The sequence below is a fragment of the Notolepis coatsorum genome, assembly GCF_963971535.1.
Source record: "Notolepis coatsorum genome assembly, chromosome: 11".
Lineage (NCBI taxonomy): Eukaryota > Metazoa > Chordata > Actinopteri > Aulopiformes > Paralepididae > Notolepis > Notolepis coatsorum.
This window is the reverse complement of record NC_140175.1, coordinates 98,590,749-98,618,264: the sequence shown is the minus strand read 5'-3', so window position 1 is coordinate 98,618,264 and position 27,516 is coordinate 98,590,749. Positions and strand designations below refer to the sequence as shown.

Below are 27,516 nucleotides of genomic sequence, written 5' to 3'. Positions count from 1 at the left end.
TCTTCCTACTCCTTTTCGAACAGTGATATGTATATTTTTACATTGTTCGTCTTTTTTATTCTTAGTTAATTTTTTTTATCATGTTCGAAATAAAGATGAATTCATTCATACAGTTAAGTATTCTTAGCTATTTCACATACTTTGATTATTGCATATTGGAGCTTGTCTGTGTGTGTGTGTGTGTGTGTGTGTGTGTGTGTGTGTGTGTGTGTGTGTGTGTGTGTGTGTGTGTGTGTAGTGTAGTGTGTACTAGTCCAAGTCTCTCTAAACCTTTGTCCCGTTTACTTGTAATTAGGGATGTCCGATATTATCGGCCTACCGATATTATCGACCGATATCGGCATTAAAATGTGATATCGGAAAATATCGGTATCGGTTTTAAAATCTTTTTTTATTTTTATTTTTTTTTACATTTCTATAACCTTTATTTACCCAGGCAAGCAAGTAAGAACAAATTCTGATTTTATTTATTGTCAAAAGTATGCATAATGTTGTGTTAATTCCATAACAAGAGATATGTAATGTTCATTACCTGAAATTATTCCATTTTTTGGGGGGGGGAAACCCTGCATATATCGGTATCGGTTGATATCGGTTGATATCGGTATCAGAAATTAAGAGTTGGACAATATCGGTATATCGGTATAGGTAAAAAAGCCAATATCGATCATCCCTACTTGTAACGTATATGTTATGATGTAAGTATTATGTCTCTGTGTGTGTACTAGTCCTTTGTCCTGTTTACTTGTAACGTATATGTTATGATGTAAGTATTATGTCTCTGTGTGTGTACTAGTCCTTTGTCCCGTTTACTTATACTGTTATATGTTATGATGTATGAAGTATTATGTTGCACGGTCACAATGTAAATATTTTCTGGACCCCAGGAAGAATAGCTATTGCAATGCTGTAGCTAATTGGGGATCCTAGTAAACTAAACTAAACTATGCTAAGTGCAAGTAAATCACAAAATTACTGTCATTATTATGGTCATTCAGTTCATGGCTACTAAAGGGTACTTACTTACGGATGGTTACCACAGTATTACCAGACTATTCTGGTTCAGTTTGCATGATCTTAGTGAACACTGGATAAAACGTATAACATGGGATGAATGCCTTGGGAGTAGAACTCTTATTTTCCACACGTGCACCTTGTTGTAACTGTAATGAGGAACATGTCCTAACGTCATGAGACCACAGCTGCCAGGTAATCAGTTAATTCAATCAACAAACCACATTCCCTCGCAGCAGAGCTCCTCTAAGAGGAGGCTAAAAACACAATCAACTGGTGCCCCGTTGTGGGGCTGTGAGACCAGACTTGATGTCAGGCGTGAGTAATGGGATATATACCCATGTAGTGTAGGAGGTGGCCCTTTAATAAAAGGAGGAATGCCACCCATTTCTACATGATTTCACCACGTTATTGCTGGACAGTTCAATCAATAAATCAGGGAGAAAGCCCTCAGACCGGTGAGCAATTCTAGACTATAAACCTAATTAATAAATGTGCTTGTTACGTGTGGGGTGTGTTTGTACCCTGATCCGGTGTTCCCAGTGTGTGATGTGTTATGTCTAGTTGTAGTTCCCTGTCCTGGTCTTGTAGTCCTTATCGTTTCCCTCCCAGGTGTACTATTTGCAATCAACCCAGGTGTGTCTTGTCTCGTCATCCCCTCGTGTATAACTGTTCTGTTCTCCCCTGTGTGAGATGCTGATCCTGTTTGTACAGTTCTGTGTTTTGTTTGTTGTTACTTTATGTTATTCCTTTTTTACAAACCATGGTAAATATAAATTAAATATCTTTTGTTGGTTACTTTGGCTATCGTCTCCTCATTATGTCACATTGACAAGACAACGAGCACTCCTTCAGTCAATGGTAACGTAATAGTGGTCTTAATTGTTCCAATTGTCTGATGTTTCTGCTTTTATTAAACTTGCAATGTAACTCGTTAACTACTCAGTGTATTTATAGAGTATAAATAAAGATTGAATGAATGAATTTGGGTGTCATAAGAACTGAACATGTTATAGCTCCACCACTACTAAGAGACACAGGGAAGCTGTGAAGGAAGGGTGCACTGTGTTTACATCTCGTTTTCTTGATCGTGGAAAGCCAAAATCGTAAATTAAGTTCCATGGATCTGACACGTCAGGCTCCAGAGATAAAAAAAAAACGTTTATCTTTTGTGCTGTAAAGCTGGTGATTAATAATTTTGCACATTCTTTTTGTTTGTTAAAATCTATTTTCATGAAATCTCTTTCATTGGGGTTGAATTGCAGCTGTTTTAGAAGTTGAATCTGAAAGACAATAAAAACGGGTGGGATATCGCTATGATAATATGGTGCAGAGAGAGAGATCATTAGGGAAATAGAGGTCAATGGTAATTAATACAATGCAAATGACACACACACACAATGTGGACATTCAAGAGCGGTGCCTTGGGATTCATGGAGAGTTCAGAAAGGTCTGAAGTAGGGTTGGGTACCGAAGTCTTTTTTTTTTATCCACTTTTTCTCCTTCTGTTTTTCTCCCATCCCAATTTAGTCATGCCAATTCCCCCCTCCCCTGTCTTGATCGTTGCTCGCATGTGCCCCCCACTGGTCGGTCGTAGGGAGGGTTGAAGAATCTATCGCATGTCCCCTCCGATACATGCAGAGTCAGCCAGCCACTTCTTTTCACCTGCCAGCGCGGACTCTCATTGGCGAGGTGTAACGTGTGGGAGGCTCACACTACCCTCGCCATCTCCTGTCCTTGCTGTGCAGGCGCCCTGACCGACCTGTAGGAGTCGCTGTTTACAACGTCCAGATTACCACCCATCGACTCCCCTCCCGCTGACTCTGCCAATTGAGTCAGTATGACGGCCGGCCCAAGCCGGAGGCAACGATGACAGACGGATTCGATACCGGTGTCTCACGCGTTGGTGACGAGCGCTTAGACCGCTGCGCCACCCAGCCGCCGGTTGGGTACCGAAGTCTGTACTTTTAAGAGTACCGATCGAATTACATCGGTACTACAGAGCACCGATTCACGCTAGATCAATCTGTACCAAATATTGGTACCTTTACATGTTTAGTGTAAGAGTGTAATATACTAGACAAGAGGGAGCCTTTTCCACAAATATATATAATACAGTCCCATCTCTTGGGTCTTTGGAAAGGCCAGACGAGGTCAGAGGAGTTTTGATAATATTGACTGAGGATGGCCAGATAATGTTGATATTTAAAACGTTTAAAAACATAATACACGATTATGCGATTTATTTTGTGTGGTGTGTTTCAATAAATAACAAAAATGTTGTTCTAAATAAATGACAATGTTGAAATTGAGAAGTTTGGACTTTTTTTGAACTGAAATAAAAATGCTGTTATTACAGAGAGAGTTAAGTACCGAAGAAAGGTACCGTTGGGTACAGATACCGAATTCCAGGAACTGGTACAGGTACCGATATCAGTTCAAATGTGAACGGTACCAAACCCTAGTCCGAAGACGTGGCTGCTCAATGTCCTCCTTTAGTTTCTAGCAGACACCTGGTAGTAAAACCAACACTCAGGGTCCCCGGAACGGAGTTGAGAATCGCTGGCCTAAATGAGCACCATATCAGAAACCGATGAATAGTGTGAGGCTGGCTTGACGTGAGCAGCCACACCAGTCTTGGGTCTTGCTAATTACACCCATGAGCAGGCTCACCTGTTGCAGTGACGTAATCGATGAACACATGTTAAGGGCCAGACACCCAGGCAGAATGGGAATAGTATGATTTGATTCCCACAATAAGACAGATATCATGTTTGTCTATCATTTTACAAATACGTAAATTAAATTGTAAAATGTAAAATACCATTTTCCTCTCCGTTCAGTGGAAAGTTATCCGACTGCGAGCTAGCCTAGCTTAGCACAAATGAATGGAAGCAAATACGGACCAGCTAGCCTAGAGTGACGCCTCTCCTGGAGTTCTAAGCTAGGCTAGTAGTCCTTTTCCGCTTCCATTCATTTGTGCTAACCTAGGCTAGCTTGCAGCCGGATAACTTTCTACAGAGAGGAAATTGGTATCCATCTTCTCGTCTTGACCCGGGACAAGATGGTTGATTGATTGATTGAAAACTTTATTAACAGATTGTAGAATGGGTACAATACAGGACGGCTCAATAGACACAATTGTTAAGGGGATGCAGACCAGAAAAAGACTTTCGTCTTGTTTACATCATGGGTCCCCCATTTTCAATTCATAATGACATTTATGACATACATGACACAGATATACAGTACTGTTGTGACATAAATGCTAAGCATACATAAATGGTAAGCGCATTTCCCATAATGTCGGTGTGTTCCTTCAAATGCACAACCATCCCTGTGGCTGCTTCAAGCCAACCCTTCATCACAGGTGGTATTCCGATTTGGTTAGCATGCATTCAAAAATGAAATACTAAAAAAAAACACAAATGGTACACTCACATGAACCCTGCGACAAACGTGTCAGACAGTCCCAACGCCCCACCGCCATAGGCCGAGGCCGTCTCACCAAGCCACACCTTCTTTCCAGGAGACTCCAGACGAATTGTCTTATGTATAAGAGAGGGGGGGGGGGGGGGGGGACAGGGTTCCCACAGACATTGCAACATTAAATTCAAGGACTTTTCCAAGCACTATCTTTCATTTTAAAAGGGCATTTAAAAGGATACAATTAACTTTTAAATGTTTTTTTTATAGAAAAAAAATCTGATCCAATATTTATGGATCCAATTTCCGACAATTAGTTACACTTTAAATACAAAAAAATGTATTTCTTGATTCACAACAATTTTATCATGGATGAACAAAACTTTCAATGCAAATGGTTTATTTGAATTTCAATGACTTTTTAAGCACCTTGTTAAAAAAATGGGCTGTTTTAAAAGAATTCCAGGCCTCAATACTTTTTTTTTGGTAAAAAATCAAGCACTTTAAGCACTTCAAGGACCTTGTGCGAACCCTGAAAAACCATACATATCAAAATTGTGATATAGTTTCTTCTAAATGTTGTTGTAGCCCCACTGCTGGTACGTTATATTACCTCCAGGACTTCATGGGTCTTTAACGCCAGAGTATCGAGAACCTCTGGGTCGAGGAAAGCCTCCAAAGACGTGTCCCTTCCGTTCACATAATAACTACAAGAGGGACACGGTAATCAAGTTAAAGTACACATTAAGCACACAGACTACCACACACACCGCTGATGAATAACATGTACTGTAGGCTACATAATAATACACACCAGGTATGTAATAAAAGTGTGTGTGCTACTTCAGTTAACCCTTTCACTACCAAAATTTGTTAACCCTTTAACTGTGACAATACAGCAGGTTAACCCTTTCACTACCACACGACAAAGGGTTAACCCTTTCACTACCACACTACAGAAGGTTAACCCTTTCACTACCACACTACAGACGGTTAACCGTCTGTAGTGTGGTAGTGAAAGGGTTAACCTTCTGTAGTGTGGTAGTGAAAGGGTTAAGTTCCCTTTTCCTTTGAAAAAGGCCACGTGAGGAAACCTCACCGGAAGCCAGGTGAACTAATCTGGTGTTTGCATTGGGAGCGGTCGTCCAGCAACACATGACATCCGTTATAATTAAGGGTGTAAAGGTACACGTAACCGTACCGAACCGAACCGCTTCAGTGTGTACCGTACCGTACCGAACGGCTGTGTAGTGTACCGAACGAATACAACGGTATGTTAACCACTAACGACGCCCACCGGGGCCTGTTTTTTTTCACAATCTAATATAATAATTATTATTTAAAAAAAAATGTACAAGTCGATTATTAATTTCAATATAGAATATTCGTTGACAGCCCTACAAGTACAATTAATTACTGCACACTACATCACCCCTGAGTGGAACATGGAAAGCCAAACTTTCCCCCACTGTACCGAACCTTGACTTCAAAACGAGGTACATACTGTACCGTGGTTTTTGTGTACCGTTACACCCCTATTTATAATAGCATGATAGGTTGAGGTCACAGGATAGTATAGACCACTACATTGAAATCGGGGAGGAGATTGCGGGGGGAGCATATGAATGAATGTGGACGAGAGCCGTGATGTAAGTGGTTGCCGATACGGCTGTGGGGGTGCTAGAGACATGATCGAATAGACGTTTATGCGCCCGTCACCTCCCCTCAGCTCCCCTCAGCTCCCCCCTCTGATGGAACAGTCCACATTCATTCGAGCGTCATCTCGCGTCGTCCAGACTCCATGGGCACTCTGCGCATGTCCATGTGGAATAGGTGCTTTAAAATGGGCTTTTTCTCTGCCGATTTAGTTCTGATCGATTAGTTATGGGTCACGCCGTGTTCAGGAGAGCGAGGCGCATAAACGTCTATTCGATCATGTCTCTAGCACCCCCACAGCCGTATCGGCAACCACTTACATCACGGCTCTCGTCCACATTCATTCATTTGACCCCCCCGCAATCTCCTCCCTGATTTCAGAATCCCGGAAGTGTTACGGTGGTCTATGATAGCTTTAGGTCACGGGATAGCATGATAGCTTTAGGTCACAGGATAGCATGATAGGTTGAGGTGACAGGATAGCATGATAGGTTGAGGTCACAGGTGACAGGATAGCATGATAGGTTGAGGTGACAGGATAGCATGATAGCTTTAGGTCACAGGATAGTAGGGCTGTACCGAATGTCATTTTTTAACATATTCGAACGAAGCTTCAAATGTCTATTTAAAAAATAATGTTTAAAGAAAATATTTTAAACTAAATCCTCAATTTTAATAGTGATTAATCTGATTAAATTAGTCTTTTTCTTTTATTAAATCAACTTTCTTTAATGAATATAACTAATCAGTTTCATCACCATAAATAATCCAATAAGGGCACGTTGGTATGAAAGTGATGGTGACGACTTATAGTATAATATTATAATATAAGTGTAGCCTAATCTTTAACTGCAACTGTGAAGAAAACCCCCATTGGTTTAAACAGATTGAATAGACAAAAAAAAAAGATAAAAAAAAAAAAAAAAATGAATTCGAATGTCAACATTATGATCGAAGCTTCGAAGCATTCGGTACAGCCCTACAGGATAGCATGATAGGTTGAGGTAACAGGATAGCATGATAGGTTGAGGTGACAGGATAGCATGATAGGTTGAGGTGACAGGATAGCATGATAGGTTGAGGTGACAGGATAGCATGATAGGTTGAGGTGACAGGATAGGTCGACTTACTGATGCCAGGTACATGCGTCAATGACCTCCTCGGCTCCGCTCTGCAAAAACCTATAATATGGAGTAAAGATCTGCGTTGTTATTTCAGTATGTGTTGGTGAAGACACCGCCTCTAAAGTATATATGTATATATAATATATGCAGATTTAACCGATTTAATCCATTAATAAACATAGGGACTTGGGCTATACAGCAGAAAAATTACATAAGGATTGCATCCATAATCCTTGATAGTAAATCAAGGGACACTATTGACTTGTTCAACTATGGTATGCAGGTCACATGACATAATTCAATTGTAGAATCATCACTTAATTCAGTTAAATTCCCTAGTAATAATGGTACATAGCTCAAGTTCCCTAGTAATATAGTACATAGCTCAAGTTCCCTAGTAATATGGTTTGTTCAAGTTTCAAGTTTCTTTAATAGTTGTCATATAGAAGTACAGAATACTTTTATACAAAATGCTTCTTACTGTTACGCTCCAGAGACTGTGCAAGACAAGATAAGTATGAAATAACATAGTATAGCATGTAAATTAGAAGCAAAAATTAGAAGTAAAAATGAGGTCACAGTGTTCAGTATAGACATATGTACAATGTTCGATGCAGAATAGACGTAACTGAGTTACCATATAATATACAATATACTATGCAGTGTACTAATATACAATATTATATAGTGCAAAGCAGAAATGGGATGAGGTACAATTTAGGTACAATTTACAGTAAGGTGTACGAGTTGTAGTGCAAATCCTTTATCAATAAATATAAAGTGTGTTTAGGTGATCTAAAGTGTGGAGAGTGGATGCTGCAGTGTGTTGTTTGTTTAAAGTGAGTGTGTGCATGTGGATGTGTGTGCTGTGTGCATTTGATGGTTGTTGCACAGTGTTCATTGTTCGTTGAGCAGCCTGATGGCCTGGGGATAGAAGCTTCTTCTGAGTCTTTCTGTGCTCGCCTTGAGACTCCGGTATCGCTTGCCTGACCGCAGCAGTTCAAAGAGGCAGTTGTTCGGGTGGCTGGAGTCCTTGATGATTCTCTTAGCCTTACCCCTGCACCGCTTGTTGTAAGTGTTCTGGAGGGTGGGGAGCCCCCCTCCAATTGTGCGTTCGGCTGAACGTGTCACTCTTTGTAGTCTGCTTCGGTCTTGTGCAGTGGCTCAAGTTCCCTAGTAATATGGTACATGACTCAAGTTCCCTAGTAATATGGTACATGACTCAAGTTCCCTAGTAACATGGTACATGACTCAAGTTCCCTAGTAATATGGTACATGACTCAAGTTCCCTAGTAACATGGTACGTGGCTCAAGTTCCCCATCAAAAGCGATTTTATTCCAAATTGAAAGCACCGTCCCTCACCCCTCCAACAGGTCTCTCCGGTGGTCACTTGGCTGGCTGACGTCTGGCCCGTACAGTCCAGCGTTCTGGTACAGTTTGGACTCTCGTAGGATCTCCTTCAGTTTAATGAAGTCCTGGCCCAGCTGGTACCCGCTCACACGGATCCCGGCCTTCTTCTCATAGCTGTTGGGCTCTGGTGGTGGAAGAGAGGCGATGTCATTATGAATTGAAAATGGGGGACCCTGATGTAAACAAGCCGAAAGTCTTTCTCTGGTCTGCATCCCCTTAACAATTGTGTATTGAGCCGTACTGTATTGTACCCATTCTGCAATCTGTTAATAAAGTTTTCAATCAATCAATCAATCATGTGATCCCAACCTTAAATATCACGTATCATTGTGATATGAACTTATTTGATTTATTTAGTATAATATATATATATTACATGTTTATAGGTATAATTATATAAATGTATTTATATATAAATGTATTGGATTGTATAGAGATACAGCGTTTATATATATAATTATTAATAGATTCAATTATAATTTGTGATAGTTAAATAGGGGTAGGAATAAAAAAAAAAAATTGTATACTTCTTCCTACTCCTTTTTCGAACAGGGTAAATGATTTGTTTATCCGTTTCTCTTATTGATTCATCTTTTGTATTATGTCAAATGAACAGATATATTTTTGTTTTTATACTTGTTTGAAAATAAAAATCTTTCATTCAACTTCCTACAAAACAATACAACTTTTTAGCATGTTCTCACATTTCTCCCCAATTTTGGTTGTTATGCCAATTCCCTGTGTTTGTCACGGTCCTGGTCGTTGCACTATCCTCTGTCGGTCTGCGGGAGGGTATAGACTACTATGCCTCCTCCGATACATGTGGAGTCGTCACCGCCAAACAATAATACGTTTTTAGATCCTTTGATCTTTTTCCTCTGATCCCCGTTCTAAATCATCATCCGGCTCATTCGAGCCGTCCCTGGCTCGTTTTTGTAAGGGCTCCTCCTCCTGCTTGAACAGCGATCGCCTCGAAATTCCGTTGCTGAAATGTATTTCCCATCGAAACGTGTATAGACATATACACTGGTAATCACGATGGCGATGCGATCACTTGGAATTATTCTTTTTGGAATACCTTCTGGCTAAGGTATGGTATATTCTTTTCTTTTTTATCTACTTTTTTCTCCCATTTTTCTATTTTTCTCCCATCCCAATTTCGTATCGTCCAATTCTACCCTCCCCTGTCTCGAACGCTGTTAGGCCATGCCTCCCACAAGCTGGCCATGCCTCCCACAAGCTGGCTGCAATGTGGACGAAGCCTTACATCACGTGTCCCCTCCGGTACTCGAGGAAGCAGCCGTTGCATCTTTTCACCTGCACAGCGCGATCTCTCAGCGGCGGGGGTCTGCGTGGGAGGGACACGCCGCCCCCGTCGCTTCCTGATTCTGCTGCGCAGGCGCACCAACCGACCTGTAGGAGTCGCTGTCCACAACGTCCGATCCCCACCCATCAGCTTTCCTACCCCTAACACTGCCAATTGTGTTAGTATGAACGACCAGCCAAGCTGATAGCAATGCGGAGAGCTGGGCTCGAACCCAGCGTCTCCTGCATTGGTGGCGAGCGCCTTGCCCACTACACCACCTAGGTATGGTATATTCTTTTGTATTTTATTTTTTTATTATTTTTTAAACAAACATATAAACAAACATGACAACACACAATAAGATATACAAGCATTAATTAACAGTGCACATCCAATGAAATCACCAATTAGTTAAATGTCTTATACAGGATATACCCCTAATACCTGCTATCTAATACCCTACACACATATGCTCTAGCTCATACCCCCCCCTCCCGGACCCCCCATTTGGATAATCCATCCATTATCCCTCGCTCCTAACCAGACACTACCATTATATGCTAGCTTTTATTCTCTCCACAATGAATCCACATTGTCATTTTGGATTCATTGAGACCCAAAATTCTTGCTGTAGATATTTCTTGATAAATCACATCGAGATATGTAAGAATCCAGACCTTCCGGCACATTTTTTCCGGTTGAAACCATCGTGATGCTATCAGCTTTTTAGCCACTGTGATAACCGATAAAACCAATCTCTTTAGCTGTGGATGTACTGCACACTCAAAAACATCATTCAGCAGTAATACAGAGGGGTGTACAGGTATATTCAGAGTTAAGAGATTTGATAATTGCTGAGTCACTTCTTTCCAGAAAATCTTAACTGGTGGGCAGTCCCAGTACATGTGCATAAATGTCCCCTCGTCCCCATTTGTACATAAGGAGCATTTGGAGTCTTGTTTAAGACCCATTCTGTTCAGTCTTATAGGAGTCAAGTATGTCCTGTGAATATAGTTAAGATTGATTTGTTGATGGTCCGGGTTCCTTGATGTAAATCGAACATTTGCCCAGGCTTCTTGCCAATCAAAATCTTTTTCCAGGTCTGGTATATCCCTCCTCCAGACTGAGTCTAGGTGGAGGGTTTCATACGAGGACCTTAGTAATTGATGATAAAAATCTGAAACAAAACCTCTCGATGTCTCTCTTTCATAGAAGAATTTGTGGTATCTGTGGTGTACAATTGGTATCCTTAATGGAACACTGTGAGCCTTCAAACATAACAATAACTGTGCGTAAAAATAATATGTGGAATCGGTGAGATTACATTTTTTGCGTATTTCATCATAACTACAAAAACCCCGTTTGTTGAAAACATCTCCTAATGAGTGTATGCCTTGCTTTTCCCATAATGGAATCTTATAGGTCGTTTTCCAATCAAGAGTGCATTGTTATTGAATAAGGGAGTATGATTATGCCATTTATGTGGGTTAGAATATTTTTTTTGTGTTTCACGCCATATCCGGATCGCATGAGTAATTATGGGGCCAAATTTCCATTCGCATTGCTTAATTGATAATTTGGTGTATGCTATGTCCTTCAGTCTATGTGGAGCTACTATATTTTCTTCTAAATTTCTCCAGGATACTAGTGCTTGGGGATCGAACCATGTTGTCAATGGTCTTAAAGTGTACGCCTTAAAATAGTGGAAAAAATCTGGAAATGCCATACCACCGTCTGCTTTGTTTCTCTGTGCGGTGGATCTTTTTATACGTGGTGGTTTGTTATTCCAAATAAATTTGTATGCGGAGGAGTGTAATTTTTCCAGTAACCCTCTGGAGGGGGTAACGGTAGCATTGAGCTGAAGAAGTTGATTCTAGGTAGGACGTCCATCTTAACTATTGATACCCGTGCCTGTACAGAGTTTTTAAGTTTTGACCACCTGTCAAGGTCGTCTTTGATTTAGTTTTGGATTTTTATGTAATTGTGCTTCACCGTTTGGCTTATGGTAGGGAATATTTCAGCTCCCAAACATCTAAAGTGTTTTACCATAGGTATCTCTTCTGGGAGGGTTATATTTTTTTTGCAGGGGCGTTGAATGAATGAATGAATGAAAACTTTATTTAACAGATTGCAGAATGGGTACAATACAGTACGGCTCAATACATACAATTGTTAAGGGGATGCAGACCTGAGAAAGACGTTTGTCTTGTTTCCATCAGGGTCCCCCATTTTCAATTCATATAGACATTTATGACATACACAACATACATGACATTTATGGCATGGGGACATATAGGTATTTAGTACTGATATATTTGTGACATAGGCGGTATTCAAATATACAGTACTGTTACCCCTAGATCCTGACAGAGTATATACATATGATGGGGAGGGGACTGTACATTAGGAGGGGGTGGGTGGGTGGGAGGGAAATATACATACGGCGGGGAGGGAATATATACATGCGGTGGGGAGGAGACTGTCTATTAGGAGGTGGTGGGGGTTTTGGGCATTTACGGTGGCCAGTTTCGAATTGCAGCCTCCCGTAGGTGCTCTTTAAGGGCGGTTTTGAATGTGGGCAGGGATTCACATTCCTTTACAGCTTTGGGTAGGGCGTTCCACATTGTTGTGGCATAATTGCGAAACGTGTTTAGTCCCTTGTTTGAGCCGAATCTGGGTTTAACATGATTTGTTGAGCTTCCTCTGGTGTAGTGGTTGTGGTATTCACTGACCTTTGGGAAGTATTTTGACATGTACATGGGCACCCCGGTCGTATAGTGTATCTTGTAGACCAGGCCCATTGCAAGTTGCTGTACTCTGTCGTCTACTCTAAGCCATCCTAGGTTGGCAAAGTGGGCAGGGGTGAGGTGGGTTCTGGGGTTCAGGTCAAGTAGTAGTCTGACCAGTTTGTTTTGTGATGTTTGTAATTTTGTTTTAAGCGCCTTTGAGGTGCTTTGGTACCATGAGGTGCACGCATAGTCATAGTACCCTTGAATGAGTGCTCCTGCCAGAGTCTTCAGGGTATTCTTGTTTACCAGAGAGGAGATCCGGTACAAGAATCTAGTTCGTTGGTTGACTTTTTTTATTACATTGGATGCCATTTTGTCACAGGAAAGATTTGCCTCTAGGATGGAACCCAGGTAGGTAATTTCGTCTTTCCTTGTGACAATATTGTCACCCACTGTAACTGAGAATCCGTCGGTCTTGCTGAGTTTGTTATTTGAACCGAAGAGAATGGACTCTGTTTTGCCCATGTGTAATGATAGTTTGTTATCAGCGAGCCATATGCAGATTTTGCCTAGTTCCGTGCTGAGGGTTTTTTCAACCTGCAATTTGTTCTTGTCAGAGACCAGCAGGGCTGAGTCGTCCGCAAACAGGAACAAGTTGCAGTCACAGGCTGACGACATGTCATTTGCATAAATTAGGAAGAGTAGCGGTCCTAGTATGCTTCCTTGTGGAACACCACAGCTCACTGTGAGGGGGGGGGATAGAGTACCGTTTACCTCTACCATCTGTTCTCTCCCCTCCAGGTAGGATTGCATCCAGCTCACTGATAGGCTATCAAAACCAATTGCTTTTAGCTTGTCCATTAGAATGGAGTGATTGACAGTGTCGAAGGCCTTTTGTAGGTCCAGCATGACCATGCCGCAGTATTTGCCAGCGTCCACCTCTTGTTTGATGTGGTCGTTCAAATAGAGGAGGCATGCGTCAGTGGAGTGGGACGTTCTGAAGCCAGATTGGAATTCGTAGATTAGGTTTTTTTCCGCCAGGTACTTTTCGACCTGTTCGTAGACTATTTTCTCCATGACTTTCGAGATGGAGGTAAGAATAGAAACAGGGCGGTAGTTGCCTGGGTCTAATTTGCTGCCCTTTTTGTGTAGAGGGGTCACTCTCGCAATTTTGAAGTCCTTGGGGACGTGCCCCTGTCTTATAGAGAGGTTTAAGTGGAAGGAAAGCCGACTTCGGCCAATTTATCTTAAATCCCGATAAATCTCCAAAGTCCTCAATCAACTTGAGCAGATGAGGCAATGTGGTGTTGGGGTTTTGCATGAACAGTATTACGTTGTCCGCATATAAACAAATTTTATGTTGTGTGCCCTTGATTACGATTGGTTCTATGGATTGGGATTGTCTTATATATTGTGCTAAAGGCTCTAATGATAGATCGAATAGTCCAGGACTAAGAGGGCAACCCTGTCTAGATGAGCATGATACCGGAAAGATTCCAGAGGTGATTATACCTGTTGTAATCATGGCCGATGGGTCTTTGTATAATACTTTAATCATATCAATGAAACCTTTTCCTAACCCCATCCTTTCTAATACTGCCCATAGATACGACCATTCCAACCTGTCAAAAGCTTTCATTGCATCCAGGGACAGCATCGCCTTAGGTGTGGTGTCGTCCTTGTTAGCATCTAGTACGTGCAGTAATCGTCTTATGTTATCAGTGATCAAGCGGCCTCTTATGAAGCCAGTTTGGTCCGGATGAACTAAAGACGTCATATGCTTTTGTAGTCTGATGGCTAATACCTTAGAGTACAGTTTGATATCGGTTCCGAGGAGGCTTAAGGGTCTATAACTACCGCACTCGGTGGGGTCTTTGTCTTTTTTAAGGAGGACTGTTATGAGTGCAATATTGTCGTTCTTATGGAAGTTCCCCTCCTTGACTGAGTATAAAATCATATTTAGTAATAAGGGTCCAATTATGTCCCAACAAGAGAGGTACATTTCTGGTGGGATACCGTCTCTTCCAGGAGCCTTACCACTTTGCATTTCGGATATGGCCTTCTTGAGTTCCTCTAGTGTGATCGGTGTTTCTAACTGTTTAGCGTCATCCTCTGAAAGTTTAGGGAGGTTAATTTGATTAAGATATGTGTCCATTTTGTTTTGATCGAAGGTCGTTTCTGATTTATACAAGTTGGAGTAGAATTATTTGAATGTTGCGTTTATTTTTTAGGGTCTGTAACAAGTCCTTGTTGTGCTTTAATGGTAGTTATATCTGCAAATGTTGCGTTAACTCTTAATCGCATAGCTAATTTGGAACCTTGAGAGTACTGCTGTTGTCTTGCGCTACGTATTTGTATTTCAGATTGTTGTCTGTATATGGCGTTAATCTCTTTTTTTAGTACATTAACTTGAGTTTCCAGTCGAACCGAGTTGTTGTATTGTAAAGAATTAAATAACGTTGAATAAAGCGTTTCCAGTTCAGCCAGTTTTGAGCATCGATTCTTGCGTATTTGAGGAAAAGCTATCAGTGAAATCCTTGATCATTCCTTTTACCGACATCCATAATATTCTGGGGTCCTGCACCGAGTTCGCGTTCATCCGTAGGAATACTGTAAGAGCTTCTTTGATTTGTGTAATGAATTCCTTGTTATTAAGCAGCATCGAGTTAAATCGCCATCTTGGGGCTCGGGATGATAGTATACCAAATGTTCCTTTTAGGAGTAAATAACAGTGATCTGATAATGCATTGGGTATCATTTCCACATCATAGTTATCAAATAGTCTCGGGGATGCAAAAACATAATCTATTCTGGATAATGTGTTATAATAATAATAATAGATTGGATTTGTAATGCACTTTTTGTTCGCTGGGATCCCAAAGTGCTACACTACATGGTTAAAACAGTTAAAAAAATAGAATAAAAGTTATTAGTAAAACAAATAAAATAAAATACAGAATAAAAATAGAACATAGTTAATTAAAAACATAGTATAAACAGACAATTTAAAAACAAAGCGCAATAAAATTTAAATAAAAAGCTAACAGTCAAAGGCCTTTTTGAACAGATAGGTTTTCAGGCCTGCTTTAAAAGAGTCCAGGCTCTGTGGTGCCCTCAGCTGGATGGGGAGGCTGTTCCACAGGCGTGGTGCAGCCGTGCAGAAGGCTCGGTCACCCATGGTGCAGAGCCGGGTATTGGGGACCTGAAGGAGCAGGCTCCCTGCGGATCTGAGGGTGCGAGTGAAGGATTGTGGAGTGATGAGTTCCTGATGGTAGAGGGGTGCGTTTATGCAGTTATGGGTGATCGTAAGGATTTTGTAGTTGATCCGGGATGAGACAGGGAGCCAGTGTAGTGAGTGGAGGATAGGGGTTATGTGATCGTGTTTTATGTCTCGCAGATCGACAAGAGTACTTCCGGGTCGTGGGGTTGAGTGATCGCCATAAGTCATTTACACCTGTAATCTTCGACTAATCCTTTAATGCATTAGATGAATTTTTTTGTTCGTTGGAAAAGGAGGGGTAAGATTTGTCCATCCTTGGATTCCAAATGGCATTAAAATCCGCACCAATTATAAATGAGTATTCGGGAAGGTCTAACATTGCTCTGGTAAGTGTAGTGAAGAAACTAACTTCGTACAAATTTGGGGCGTATACCGCTACCAACGCTATTTTCCTGTTCTTGTGTACAATCTTAGCTATAGTTATCTGACCATCTGCATCAGACCATACTCTCTTCAATTCAATATTCAACTTCCATTTAACGACTATGGCAACTCCACGAGTTCTCGTTCCATAGGAAGAGTGACTAATGTTATGATATGTGTTGTCCGCTAACGTATCTATGTCTTTCTCTAAAATGTGCATTTCGCTTAGTAGAGCCATGTCAACCTGTTATTTTTTCATCAGTGTGAGCACGCTTTTGCGTTTGTGTTGATTATTTATTCCCCCAGTGTTCCAGTGTTGGTAATGCTTCTGGAGTGCGAAGCTACAATAGATATACATCCAACTATTGAGGTCCCGTTGAGAGCCGAGCTTAAGAACATACATATATACAAATAATAATCCCCTATTTCCCCCTCCCTCCGAGAGTCGTACAGGACTGTGTTCCATAGACACATCCTACGCGTATGACTCCCTCCCTTAAGCCACCGGGTTGCCCAAAATGAGCTTTCTAACCCTAATCTTCCTATGCTAATTGCCATAGGATCTAAAACTTTCATTCTAATTCAATAGAATGTCACTTTTGGTCTTGCGCCTTCCCATTAATGTAATAACAATAGTGTGAAAAATGAAAAATATACCTTCATTGATATATTCATTTGAACCTTCTACTAACTTATGTTGGAACCATCAGAAAAAAAGAAAAGAGTGGAGAAAAATACTAACACCATAAAAAAGTGAGAATTAAAATAAAACTAAACAGAGAAAAAAAAATAAGAAAAAAAAAAGATTTTTAGAGCTAAATTATGCAAATCCCTAAAGCAGTGGAGTAATTGTTTAAAATATTAGAATAACCTTGTCATGCTTATACCTTTAGATGTGGCTGATGTTTTTAAAACCTTATTGAACTTCCGTCACTGGATCATATGCATACCGGATGTTAAAGTTACAGGCCTTCATTGTATGAGTGCAGTATATTCTAGAAGGTTGTAGAATACCCTTGTAAATTCGTAAACACTGCTGTTATGTTCCAGAATGATCTTCCTGCCCAGGAGTTATGACCTACTAGTGTTTTCCAGCATATTCCATTGTGTCCCAAGTAGTCGAGAGAAGAGTCCAGAATATTCCAGAGTGTTCCCAATGTCAATATTGGATTATTGCCTCCTCAGAGACCAGAAGTCTATAAATATAATGCCTATCGATCCGTATTAAACACTTTGTGCCTCAGTGTTGCCAAGATGCATATCAGCTGTTGCTTTTGTTGAGCCGTGGTAAAGTCATTCTAATAAAAATAATAAAATACAAAGAGTAAAAAAATTGAGAAAAAGAGAGATATGATTAGGCTTATCTTCTGATTCGAGCCTATGTTGCGACCGGCCCCGGGGAACCAGTTTCATGTTGCTTCATGTATTCATCGGCATCTTTAGGCGAGCGTAATCCGAGCCTATTACCATCTTCCCCCAAGATGGATAGAAGGGCCGGGTACCGAAGGCTTGGCTTAAGATTTCTCTTGTATAATCTCTGCAGCACATCTTTGTAGGGGACACGTAGAGCAATGGCCTCCTTGCATAGATCCTTGTAGAAAAACACTGGTTTGTCACCATATTTCAGTTTCCCCCATTGATTGCGTGCCCCTCTGATGATCGCATCTCTTATTTCTGTCTTGCGCAGAGTAGCAATGATAACCCTCGTCCCGTTGACTTTTTGGTCTCGTGTACCGACTCTGTAACATTGGTCCACTAACGGCGCTGTGGGTAGGATATGTGTACCTAGAATTCCTGCTAACACAGTTGGAAATAAGTCGTCTGTGCAATTGACTGGTTCATCCAATCCCACAATACGGATATTATTTCTACGGTAGTGGCGTTCGGTCTTGAGCCGCCTCTCCATTGCTTCCTTTTCGATGTCTTCCACCTGTTTTATCTCCTACACTACCTCTGTGAATCCATCGTTAAGAGTCTTCTTGTTCTCTTGTACTTTCAGTGTAATTCCTAGCACCGTGTTCTCCACTGCAGTGATTCGCCCGGCCTGTTCCGCGGCCGCTTTTATAACCTCTTCGAATTTAGCATCGATGTGTACTTTGAATTCGTCGATGTGTCATTTGAAAGCGTCCATCTGATCCTTCCCTGCTTGTATCTGATCCTTTATCAGGCTAGTCAGAGACTTGAAATCGGGTTGTGTAACTTCCCTGCTTGTATCAGTTGAGGTTGTAGGAGCATTGGGGGACACGGTGGATTTAACGGATATTTTCTTCTCAAATTCCACTGCTTTCTCTCTCACAGTGTTTGTCCCCGCCGTTACCGTTATATCGTCGTCTGCTGTCACCCTCTCGGGGCTAGTCGTCGTCGGTCCCGGTATGTTATCCGCTACTGTCTCCCCGACGGGGCTAGTCAACAACGGTACTGTTGTACTGGCGGCTGCTGTATCCTTCGAGGAGCGTGTCATGACTTGCGCCGTTGTACTGTCTATTCCGAGTTTCTTTCCACTCTTTTTCTTGTCCTTAGGTTCCATGTTGAATCTTTATTTCTTTTGATATAGTTAGTAGAAGGTCTTATTTAATATATACGATGTGGTTTAATTTCATTAGTGTTGTTCAAATAAGGTTTTTAAACTAAATTAACGTTGACGGGAGCGGAGCTGTAACCAAACGCGCCTGCTACATATTGCTGTCAAACCGGAAGTTCTACGGTATGGTATATTCTATGCCTATTTTACCGAACCTGAAACATGTTTTTCGAACTATCACAGATTTGTGTTTTACCGGACGTAAAAAACATGCTCGTCAAACACGATCACAGTTGAGTTAAAACGACCCCCACCCATTGATGATTTTGTAAAGGTACATGTGTACATGGTATATACCTTTGATTTGGGAATATTTGGGGTTTCGGGAGATCAACCAGAACGGTTTGGGCTTATTGCATATAACACGTTTTATCTCGCGATCGATGGGAAAAGACTGGATTATCTTGGAAATGCGATGTTTAGCGTGTAATAAACTACAAACTACAGTGTGTAGAAACAAACTCTTTTTTTCCATGTTGGACTACAAGTAGTGTCTGTCAAATGAGCCACACCATTGTCTCCACAGCTATAATACAGAACACACACACAGCTCTGCAAACATCGTGGAACACCGCAAAAATGACCATTTTAAGCTGGCCTGAAGCGGCAGAGATGGGGACAGTTTATGGCGCTGAATGAGTTAAGATGGCAGAGAGAAGTTATGACTTCCTGAAGACACCGCAGATTGCTGCATCAAATGACTGAAACCACACGATAAAAGATAAAGTGAGAGCGATATCCTCTCAGGGACAAATGTAATCACACAATCTGCAAATGTAAACTTAACGGAATGCGATTCGGAATGAGATATGTATGTAGGTATATATGAATGCATGTGTCTGTATATCGCGCTGAGCCATGGATGCATTCAGACATACTGACCACTATGAAAACCAGAGACAAAAAATGCTCTGAACTTCCTGTTTCTATTCTTACCCCGTTTCTATTCTTACCTCCATCTCAAAAGTTATGGAAAAGATTTTCTACAAACAGGTCGAAAAGTACCTTGCGGAAAAAAAGGAAATCTACGAATTCTAATCTGGCTTCAGAACATCCCATTCCACTGACACATAACTTCTCTATTTGAACGACCACATCAAACACGAGGTGGACGTGGGCAAATACTGCGCCATGGTCATGCTGGACCTCCAAAAGGCTTTCGACACTGTCAATCACTCCATTCTGATTGATAAGCTAAAAGCAATTAGTTTTGATACTTCATCAGTGAGCTGGATGCAATCCTACCTGGAGGGGAGAAAACAGATGGTGGAGGTGAACGGTACACTGTCCCCCCCCCCCCCCCCTCCCAGTGAGTTGTGGTGTTCCACAAGGAAGCATACTAGGACCTTTACTGTTCCTAATTTATGCAAATGACATGTCATCAGCTTGTGACTGTTTCAAGTTCAAGTTTCAAGTTTCTTTATTAGTTGTCATGCAGAAGTACAGAATACTTGTATACAAAATGCTTCTTTCTGTTACGCTCCAGAGACTGTGCTAGACAAAAATAGATTAAGTATAAAATAAGTATAGCAAGTATAAGATAGAAGTCTGTATATGTACAGTATGTTGGTATATATGAATGTGTGTGTCTATATATACTGTATATGTACAGTATGTTGGTATATATGAATGTGTGTGTCTATATATACTGTATATGTACAGTATGTTGGTATATATGAATGTGTGTGTCTATATATACTGTATATGTACAGTATGTTGGTATATATGAATGTGTGTGTCTATATATACTGTATATGTACTGTATGCTGGTATATATGAATGTGTGTGTTTATATATACTGTATATGTACAGTATGTTGGTATATGAATGTGTGTGTCTATATATACTGTATATGTACAGTATGTTGGTATATATGAATGTGTGTGTCTATATATACTGTATATGTACAGTATGTTGATATATATGAATGTGTGTGTCTGTATATGTATGTTTTTTATGTGGACCCCAGGAGTAGTTGTTGCCTTGGTAACTAATGGGGATACAAATAAACAACACAACGCATCGTTGGCCGGACATTAAGATCGCAGAGAGAAGTTATGACTTCCTGAAGACGCAGCAGATTGCCGTATCAAATGACTGAAACTACACGATAAAAGATAAAAGTGAGAGCGATATCCTATCAGGGACAAAAGTAATCACGCAATCTGCAAATGTAAGCTAAACCGAATGCGATTCTGGTGGCAAACATCAATTCAGAGTAGACCTATCAATTTGATGATGCGGATTTGATGTTTATGTTTTTGTTAATAGCAGGGTTCCCACAGACATAGCACAATTTAATTCAAGTACTTTCCCAAGCACTATTTTTTATTTTAAAAAGGATACAATTGACTATTAAAATGCTGTTTTTCATAGAAAATAATCTGATCAAATATTTACGGCTTAAACCCAATTTCCGACAATTAGTTACACTTAGTTTAAATAAAAGAAAATTATTTCTTGATTCAGAACAATTTTATCACGGATGAACAAAACTTTCTATGCGAATGGGTTGATTTGAATTTCAGTGACATTTTAAGCACCTTGTTAACATTTTTGCTGTTTTCAAGGAACTCAAGGCCTTGACTTTTTTTGGGTCAAAAATCAAGCACTTTAAGCACTTAAAGGACCTTGTGCGAACCCTGTAGTAGTTACCGTTGCCCAGCTCCCAGGACATGTTGTACTGTTTGGCTTCGCAGTACTGCAGCAGGCTCCGGGCGTTACTGCTGTTCCACACGTTGCCAACTGTTCTGAGGAGAGCGTTCAGGCCGAAGATGAGATGCATCCCCGAACAGTTTGCAAACGAGTACAACAGATCCACGGCGTACTCTGCCGAGAGAAAAAATAAATTAAATAAACACATCATAGAGTTAGATATTTCACAAGTATAGATCGAGATGTGCAGCAAATGCCATAGACGAGGTTTCGGGCGATCATTTCTGGGTGCCATGAAGTAAGGTTATAATTATGCATAAACACTATGAAATTGCCAATACATTATGCACAATATTCCTCATAATAATGAGGAATTATTACTGATTAGGGCTGGGCAATATATCGATACTTATCATTTGTCATCTAGCTGGGTTAGATGTGTGTGTGAATTATATATATATTTTTAAATACCATAATACACAATTGTTTTGTCGTCTAAAAATATATATGTTAAAAGGCAAATATCAAGTCAGATCTCTCTATTATCCGAGAATGTCAAGTGAACATTTGTTTCTGTTTGATACTGTATCCCACATCATGCAATCCAACATTAACATTGATTACATCGAAGCATGTTATTTTACATTCCTATGCAGATATTGTAAAATACAATGATTTTGTGGATAATTCATTTATTTGTCCATATAACCAAGTGCAATTGGCCCACCTCAAACCCTGCCCTCTTCTCTTGATCCTCCAATCACAACGGTTGCTTCCCTTGGGACAAACTTTGTCAGAGGGAAGCAACAGTTGTGATTGGAGGATCAATAAAAGAGGGCGGGTTTGAGATAGGTCCATTCCCTCTAATCATACCTGTGAACTTGACGCTATTGAACTTCCTCGGCTGCTCCTCTTTCAAAAGTTCTACTTGCTGTTGAATCCATTCGCTTTTCAACCTCTCCTCCAGTAAAGGAGGCAGCTCCAGTTTCTCACAGACATCTGCTAATAAGAAGGAGATCAAACGTAATGGTATTCTTAACTGCTTTTAAAATGAGGACCATGTAGAAACCACATACAACTTACGGTCAATAATAGGAATGTAATTTAAAGCTGCAATAACTGGTTTCTGACCACTAGAGGGCCGCAAGTCTGTAGTGGTTACGTCATTGCTGTTCCCCACATAGATATCTATGGTTCCCCACCCCCCTTGAAATCGCAATGTATTTCCAATGGACACATTTCTAAATCGTCTCGTTTAAAACAAATAAAGCATGAACATTGCTGGTGTACCTTTCGGTGTGTATTCTTCCACAATCTATAGCTCAACATGAAGAAATGTAGGGGGCGGTAGGCAATTAATTTACTCAGTGTATGCCTGAACACAGAATGACACCGGTATCACTGACTACCACGGCAAGCCTAGGTGGAACTAAGTATAATTTAATAAAAGATCATTATATTTAATCATTATAATAATAATTATAAATATATAATCATTATTATTAAAAAAAAATTCCCTGTTGTACCTAACCGTGACCCCAAAACCGAGGTATGTACCGAACCGTCACTTCGGTGTATAATACCGTTACACCCCTAGTAGTAATATAGGCAAGCAGTAGTGCAGTGTTCATGGGACGAGGTAGCACGCCGTTCCACCTCCTTTCTGAGCAGAAGCACGCACACACACACAAGAATGCGTTCACCTCGACTCGTGCGCTAAGTACCCACCTGGCTACGCCTTGTTCCTCTTTATCTGTGGTCTTTCTACCGTTTGTTTCGTCTACTCTCACTTCTAATCTTTTTTGTTCTTCCTCTCTCTTCTTCCCCCTCTGTCTCTTTTCTTTCTCTTTATCCTCGCCGCTTCATCCCCGCTACCTTTTTCAGCTTCTCTATTTCAAGGCAATATTTACAAAAACTAAACTAAAACTATAGTCATTTCCTATACAAAACATGTTTCCTACTATTTATGCACATAATAATAATCATGCTTTCAGTACTGTATTGTTTGCACTTTGACGGTTACATTTGCACTCTGGTTAGATGACAAACTTATTTTCACTGTACGGACAAAACATTTGTATTTAATCTAATCTAATAAGTATAAGGCAATTGAAATTGAAGGCTACATCCTGTGCGCACGCGAGGGAACATGTATGCGCCCGCGAGGCATCTAGTTTTTTTACCAACCCATTTCCAGTTCCGCGTTCTGCGATCTGATTGGCCACTGACGTTTCTGGTGGGATCTGATTGGCCACTGACGTTTCTGGTCATGCGACATGTGCGCCCAATGGCGTGACGCCCGTGTCTTTGCCCATTTAAAACACAGTGCAACCCCTTATGAAATCACCACTGACTGGTAGATTCCTTAGTAGCAGAGTGCATACTAGTAAAAGACGGTACAAAGGTTAGTCGTTTCTTTTATGGGAAATCTTTATGGGAGCAACGCCTGCTGAAAGAGGTGCGGTCCTGTACAGAACGGTGTACTGTAAACAATGCAAAAGGGGACAATGCATGTAACCTGACCTGTATTGGTTGCAACAACAGAGTTCTGCTGATAGTTCTCGTGCGAGCGCATGAACGCTTTCTCCGGGTTGAAGACCATGAAGTCCTGCCGGGTCCCTCCAAATCTCAGGAATGCCGGTGCCAGTGCTTTGGCCAACGTCCTCAGCTTTGGAGACCTTGTTGTGAGGAGAGAACGTTTCATAATTATGAAGAGTGGGGGAAAAAAACACGATCAAAGGACAGACCTGTCATTCTATAATCTGAGGTATAGTGCGGCGTTGACTCCCAGGAGTTATACAAATATGAACACTGACTCTCTTTCAACACTTTACCATATTATATTAAGATATTCTGGAAAGAAGTGACCCAGCAATTATCAAATCTCTTAATTCTGAATATACCTGTACACCCCTCTGTATTACTGCTGAATGATGTTTTTGGGTATGCAGTACATCCACAGCTAAAGAGATTGGTTTTATCTGGTATTACAGTAGCTAAAAAACTGATAGCATCACGATGGATTCAACCGGAAAAAAATTGCCGAAAGGTCTGGATTCTTACATATCTCGATGTGATTTATCTAGAAATATCTACAGCAAGAATTTTGGGTCTCAATGAATCCAAATTGACAATGTGGTTAGAAGTGGTGGAGAGAATAAAAGCTAGCATATAATGGTAGTGTCTGGTTAGGAGCGAATGATAATGGGTGGATTATCCATTGGGGGGTCCAGGGTGGGGGGTGCGAGCAAGAGCTATGTGTGTAGGGGAATAGATAGCAGGTATTAGGGGCATATCTTGTATAAGACATTTATTTAAACAGTGATTTAATTTGATGTGCACTGTTAACAATGCTTGTATATCTAATCGTGTGTTGTCATGTTTGTTTATGTGTTTGTTTAAAAAATAAAAAAAATAAAATACAAAACAAAAAGTTTTGCACTACCCTCTCTGCTCCGCCCCCTATCTCCCTGTCTCCGGCTGTCTCGGAGCAATGACCGGAGTGTTGAATGTCCCGTGCCGCCCCTGTGCCTCAAATAGATCCGCTATCAGCTCTATCTTTAATCTTTCAAAATGTTCAGTTGCTATCGCTATCAGCTCTATCTATAATCTTTCAAAATGTTCAGTTGCTATTGCATGCACTCATCTGTGTTTCACTACACACGAGTGCATGCTTACCAACTGTTAGTCTGCAACACTACTATCACCGACATCTAAGAAGGGAGATCCCCCCTTGAATGGCCCTTCTAAGGTTTCTCTCCTCCACACTGCCTGTGGAGCATTTTTCCCTATGGTTAGGTTTTAGTGAGTTTTTCCTTACCTTCGCGTGGGGAGTGTCTGGGAGTGCTTGCATTCTTTCATTTATTTGCATTTATTTTAAATTTGTTGGACCTTATGGTGTTCTTGTTCTGTTCTTGACTTATTGTTATGTTTCTTCTTGACTTGTTTAAAGAAGACGTGTACGGCCCATGGGGACATTAACGTGTGTTGTCGGGCCTTACAAATACATTTGATTTGATTTTTATTTGATTAAAAAGCTTGCATTTTATACTTCACTTTGTGCTTTAGTTTGTATATTTTGTATAGTGTTTGGTCTTTATTCGTTTGACTGTATGAAACACAATCTCAGGGGGCTCATACAGAACCAAGCATGTCACTGTAATGTACTTTATATGTGACAAATAAAACAAAACTCGGAACTTGAAAGTTTAACTTAATTGATGATCGAGAGCCAAATCCTGGAGCCGATCCAATGAAAGGAGCCGACTCTTGATTAAAAAAAAAAAAAAAAAACAGGAACAAGGATATGGCACATATTGTGTGTTCCATATGGTTGGGAGGCTCAACGAAGGCAAGGAAACAAAATATCAGTTCAATGTCAACGTTTAAACATTCTGATCATCAGCAATGTTCAGGTTCTGTCACTCGAAGGCTCCAATCGGAGCTGAACGTTGCTTATCAGAATGTTTTAGCTTTGACTGATTGAAAACTTTATTAACAGATTGCAGAATGGGTAGAGTACAGCACTACAGCTCAATACATACAATTGTTAAGGGGATGCAGACCAGAGAAAGACTTTCGTCTTGTTTACATCAGGGTCCCCCATTTTCAATTAATCATAATAGTAGACAGTACTGCTACATGACATCTATACATTTATGATGACATACCAGATTTGCAAATACAGTACTGTTTGTGATACAAAAAGTGTCCAGAAAAGAGTGTGTATACATTTGACGTAGAAACTGTACATTGGACTGAGATTTTAATTTCCTTGTTACACTTTGAGTTCTGGTTTCAAGCGCTTTTTAAAATGTTTACTGTATGAAGCACAATCTCAGGGGGGCATTTCACTGTAATGTGCATGTATCTTATATGTGATATGTGACAAATAAAGCAGAACTTGAATGAATGTACTAGATTATCAAATGACATATTCAATAAGCTGTGTGGTGGTGTTGGAACAGATACTACTCACCCCAGGAGATACATGAACTTCTCCTCCGACACAAGACTAGCATCTAAGGCCACGGACAAGTAGCGCTCACTGACCCTCCTGAGCACCCGAGACACATCCACATTGAGACTGTACACAATATCATCCACGGGATCGGGATCCGCGTCTCCCGAAAGCAGCTCGGCATTCGCTGCGTTGACCGGGATTTTGTGAGATAGAATCATCAGTTCAAACATCAAAATGAAAACGACCGATTTCATGACTGCGAGCGATGGTGAGATACGGATCAAATGAATAGCATCATCTCTCTTTCAATGTCCTACTTCTTCCAGCAATGAGAGAGGGTCGTCTGGTCCGACGACGAGCTGCACAGATACCGTGTCCCCGGAGGAGCGTCGCTTCAATAGCATTATCTGCAGAGCCACAGAGCCCAACGTCTGGGCGGAGCTTCGTGGCTTGGACTAGGTTTGAGGCGGGGCTTCGTGGCGTGGACTAGGTTTGACTGTGCGTGGGCGGGGCTTCGTGGCTTCGTGGCGTGGACACAATAGGGGGTATCTGCAGAGCCGCAGAGCCAGGCTGGACGGGTTGGAGGCGGGGCTTCGTGGTCTGGACAAGTATTAGTGGTCTGGACAAGTATTTGCACTACTGCGCACTATTTTCAACTTCACTTTCGTCTCGTTTACATAGATCCCCCATTTTCAACTTACCTTCCCCCATTTTCAACTTAACTTTCGTCTCGTTTACATAGGTACATAGACAGTAATGTTACATCTAGACATTTATGACATACCAGATCTAGTAATAATAGAGTAAACTTAACTTTCGTCTCAGTAACAATGTTCATAAAGTGTTGAGTGCTACAGTGTAGGTTAGTTTATTAGGACAAGTGCATGACAGTAAGGTTAGTTAGGGTTAGATTTGTTTTATTTAGATAATGGTTGAAGTAGTGAGTCTTTAGTCGACGGCGAAAGATTGGACGGGTTTCGGCTGTCCTAACTGGGGTGGGTAGTTCAT

The 27,516-nt window shown here is 40.9% G+C and overlaps 1 protein-coding gene across 2 annotated transcripts in view; it reads right to left on the bottom strand.

Annotated features, from left to right (window-relative positions):
* LOC311236973 (heparanase-like) overlaps nucleotides 1–26,885 on the bottom strand; it is a 30,564-nt gene extending 3,679 nt beyond the window's left edge. Inside the window, exons 1-8 of one of the 2 annotated variants that reach the window (XM_084324776.1) lie at nucleotides 26,524–26,885; nucleotides 24,069–24,223; nucleotides 22,419–22,547; nucleotides 21,546–21,719; nucleotides 8,584–8,755; nucleotides 7,227–7,277; nucleotides 5,054–5,147; nucleotides 4,456–4,562 (exon numbers count right to left, since the gene is read on the bottom strand). In XM_084324776.1, the coding sequence (XP_084180902.1) occupies nucleotides 4,456–4,562; nucleotides 5,054–5,147; nucleotides 7,227–7,277; nucleotides 8,584–8,755; nucleotides 21,546–21,719; nucleotides 22,419–22,547; nucleotides 24,069–24,223; nucleotides 26,524–26,762 (1,121 nt within the window). In that variant the 5' untranslated portion in view covers nucleotides 26,763–26,885. The remainder of the gene's footprint in view (nucleotides 1–4,455; nucleotides 4,563–5,053; nucleotides 5,148–7,226; nucleotides 7,278–8,583; nucleotides 8,756–21,545; nucleotides 21,720–22,418; nucleotides 22,548–24,068; nucleotides 24,224–26,523) is intronic. The other variant, XM_084324777.1, reaches the window with a different exon arrangement.
* Nucleotides 26,886–27,516: the final 631 nt, after the last annotated feature.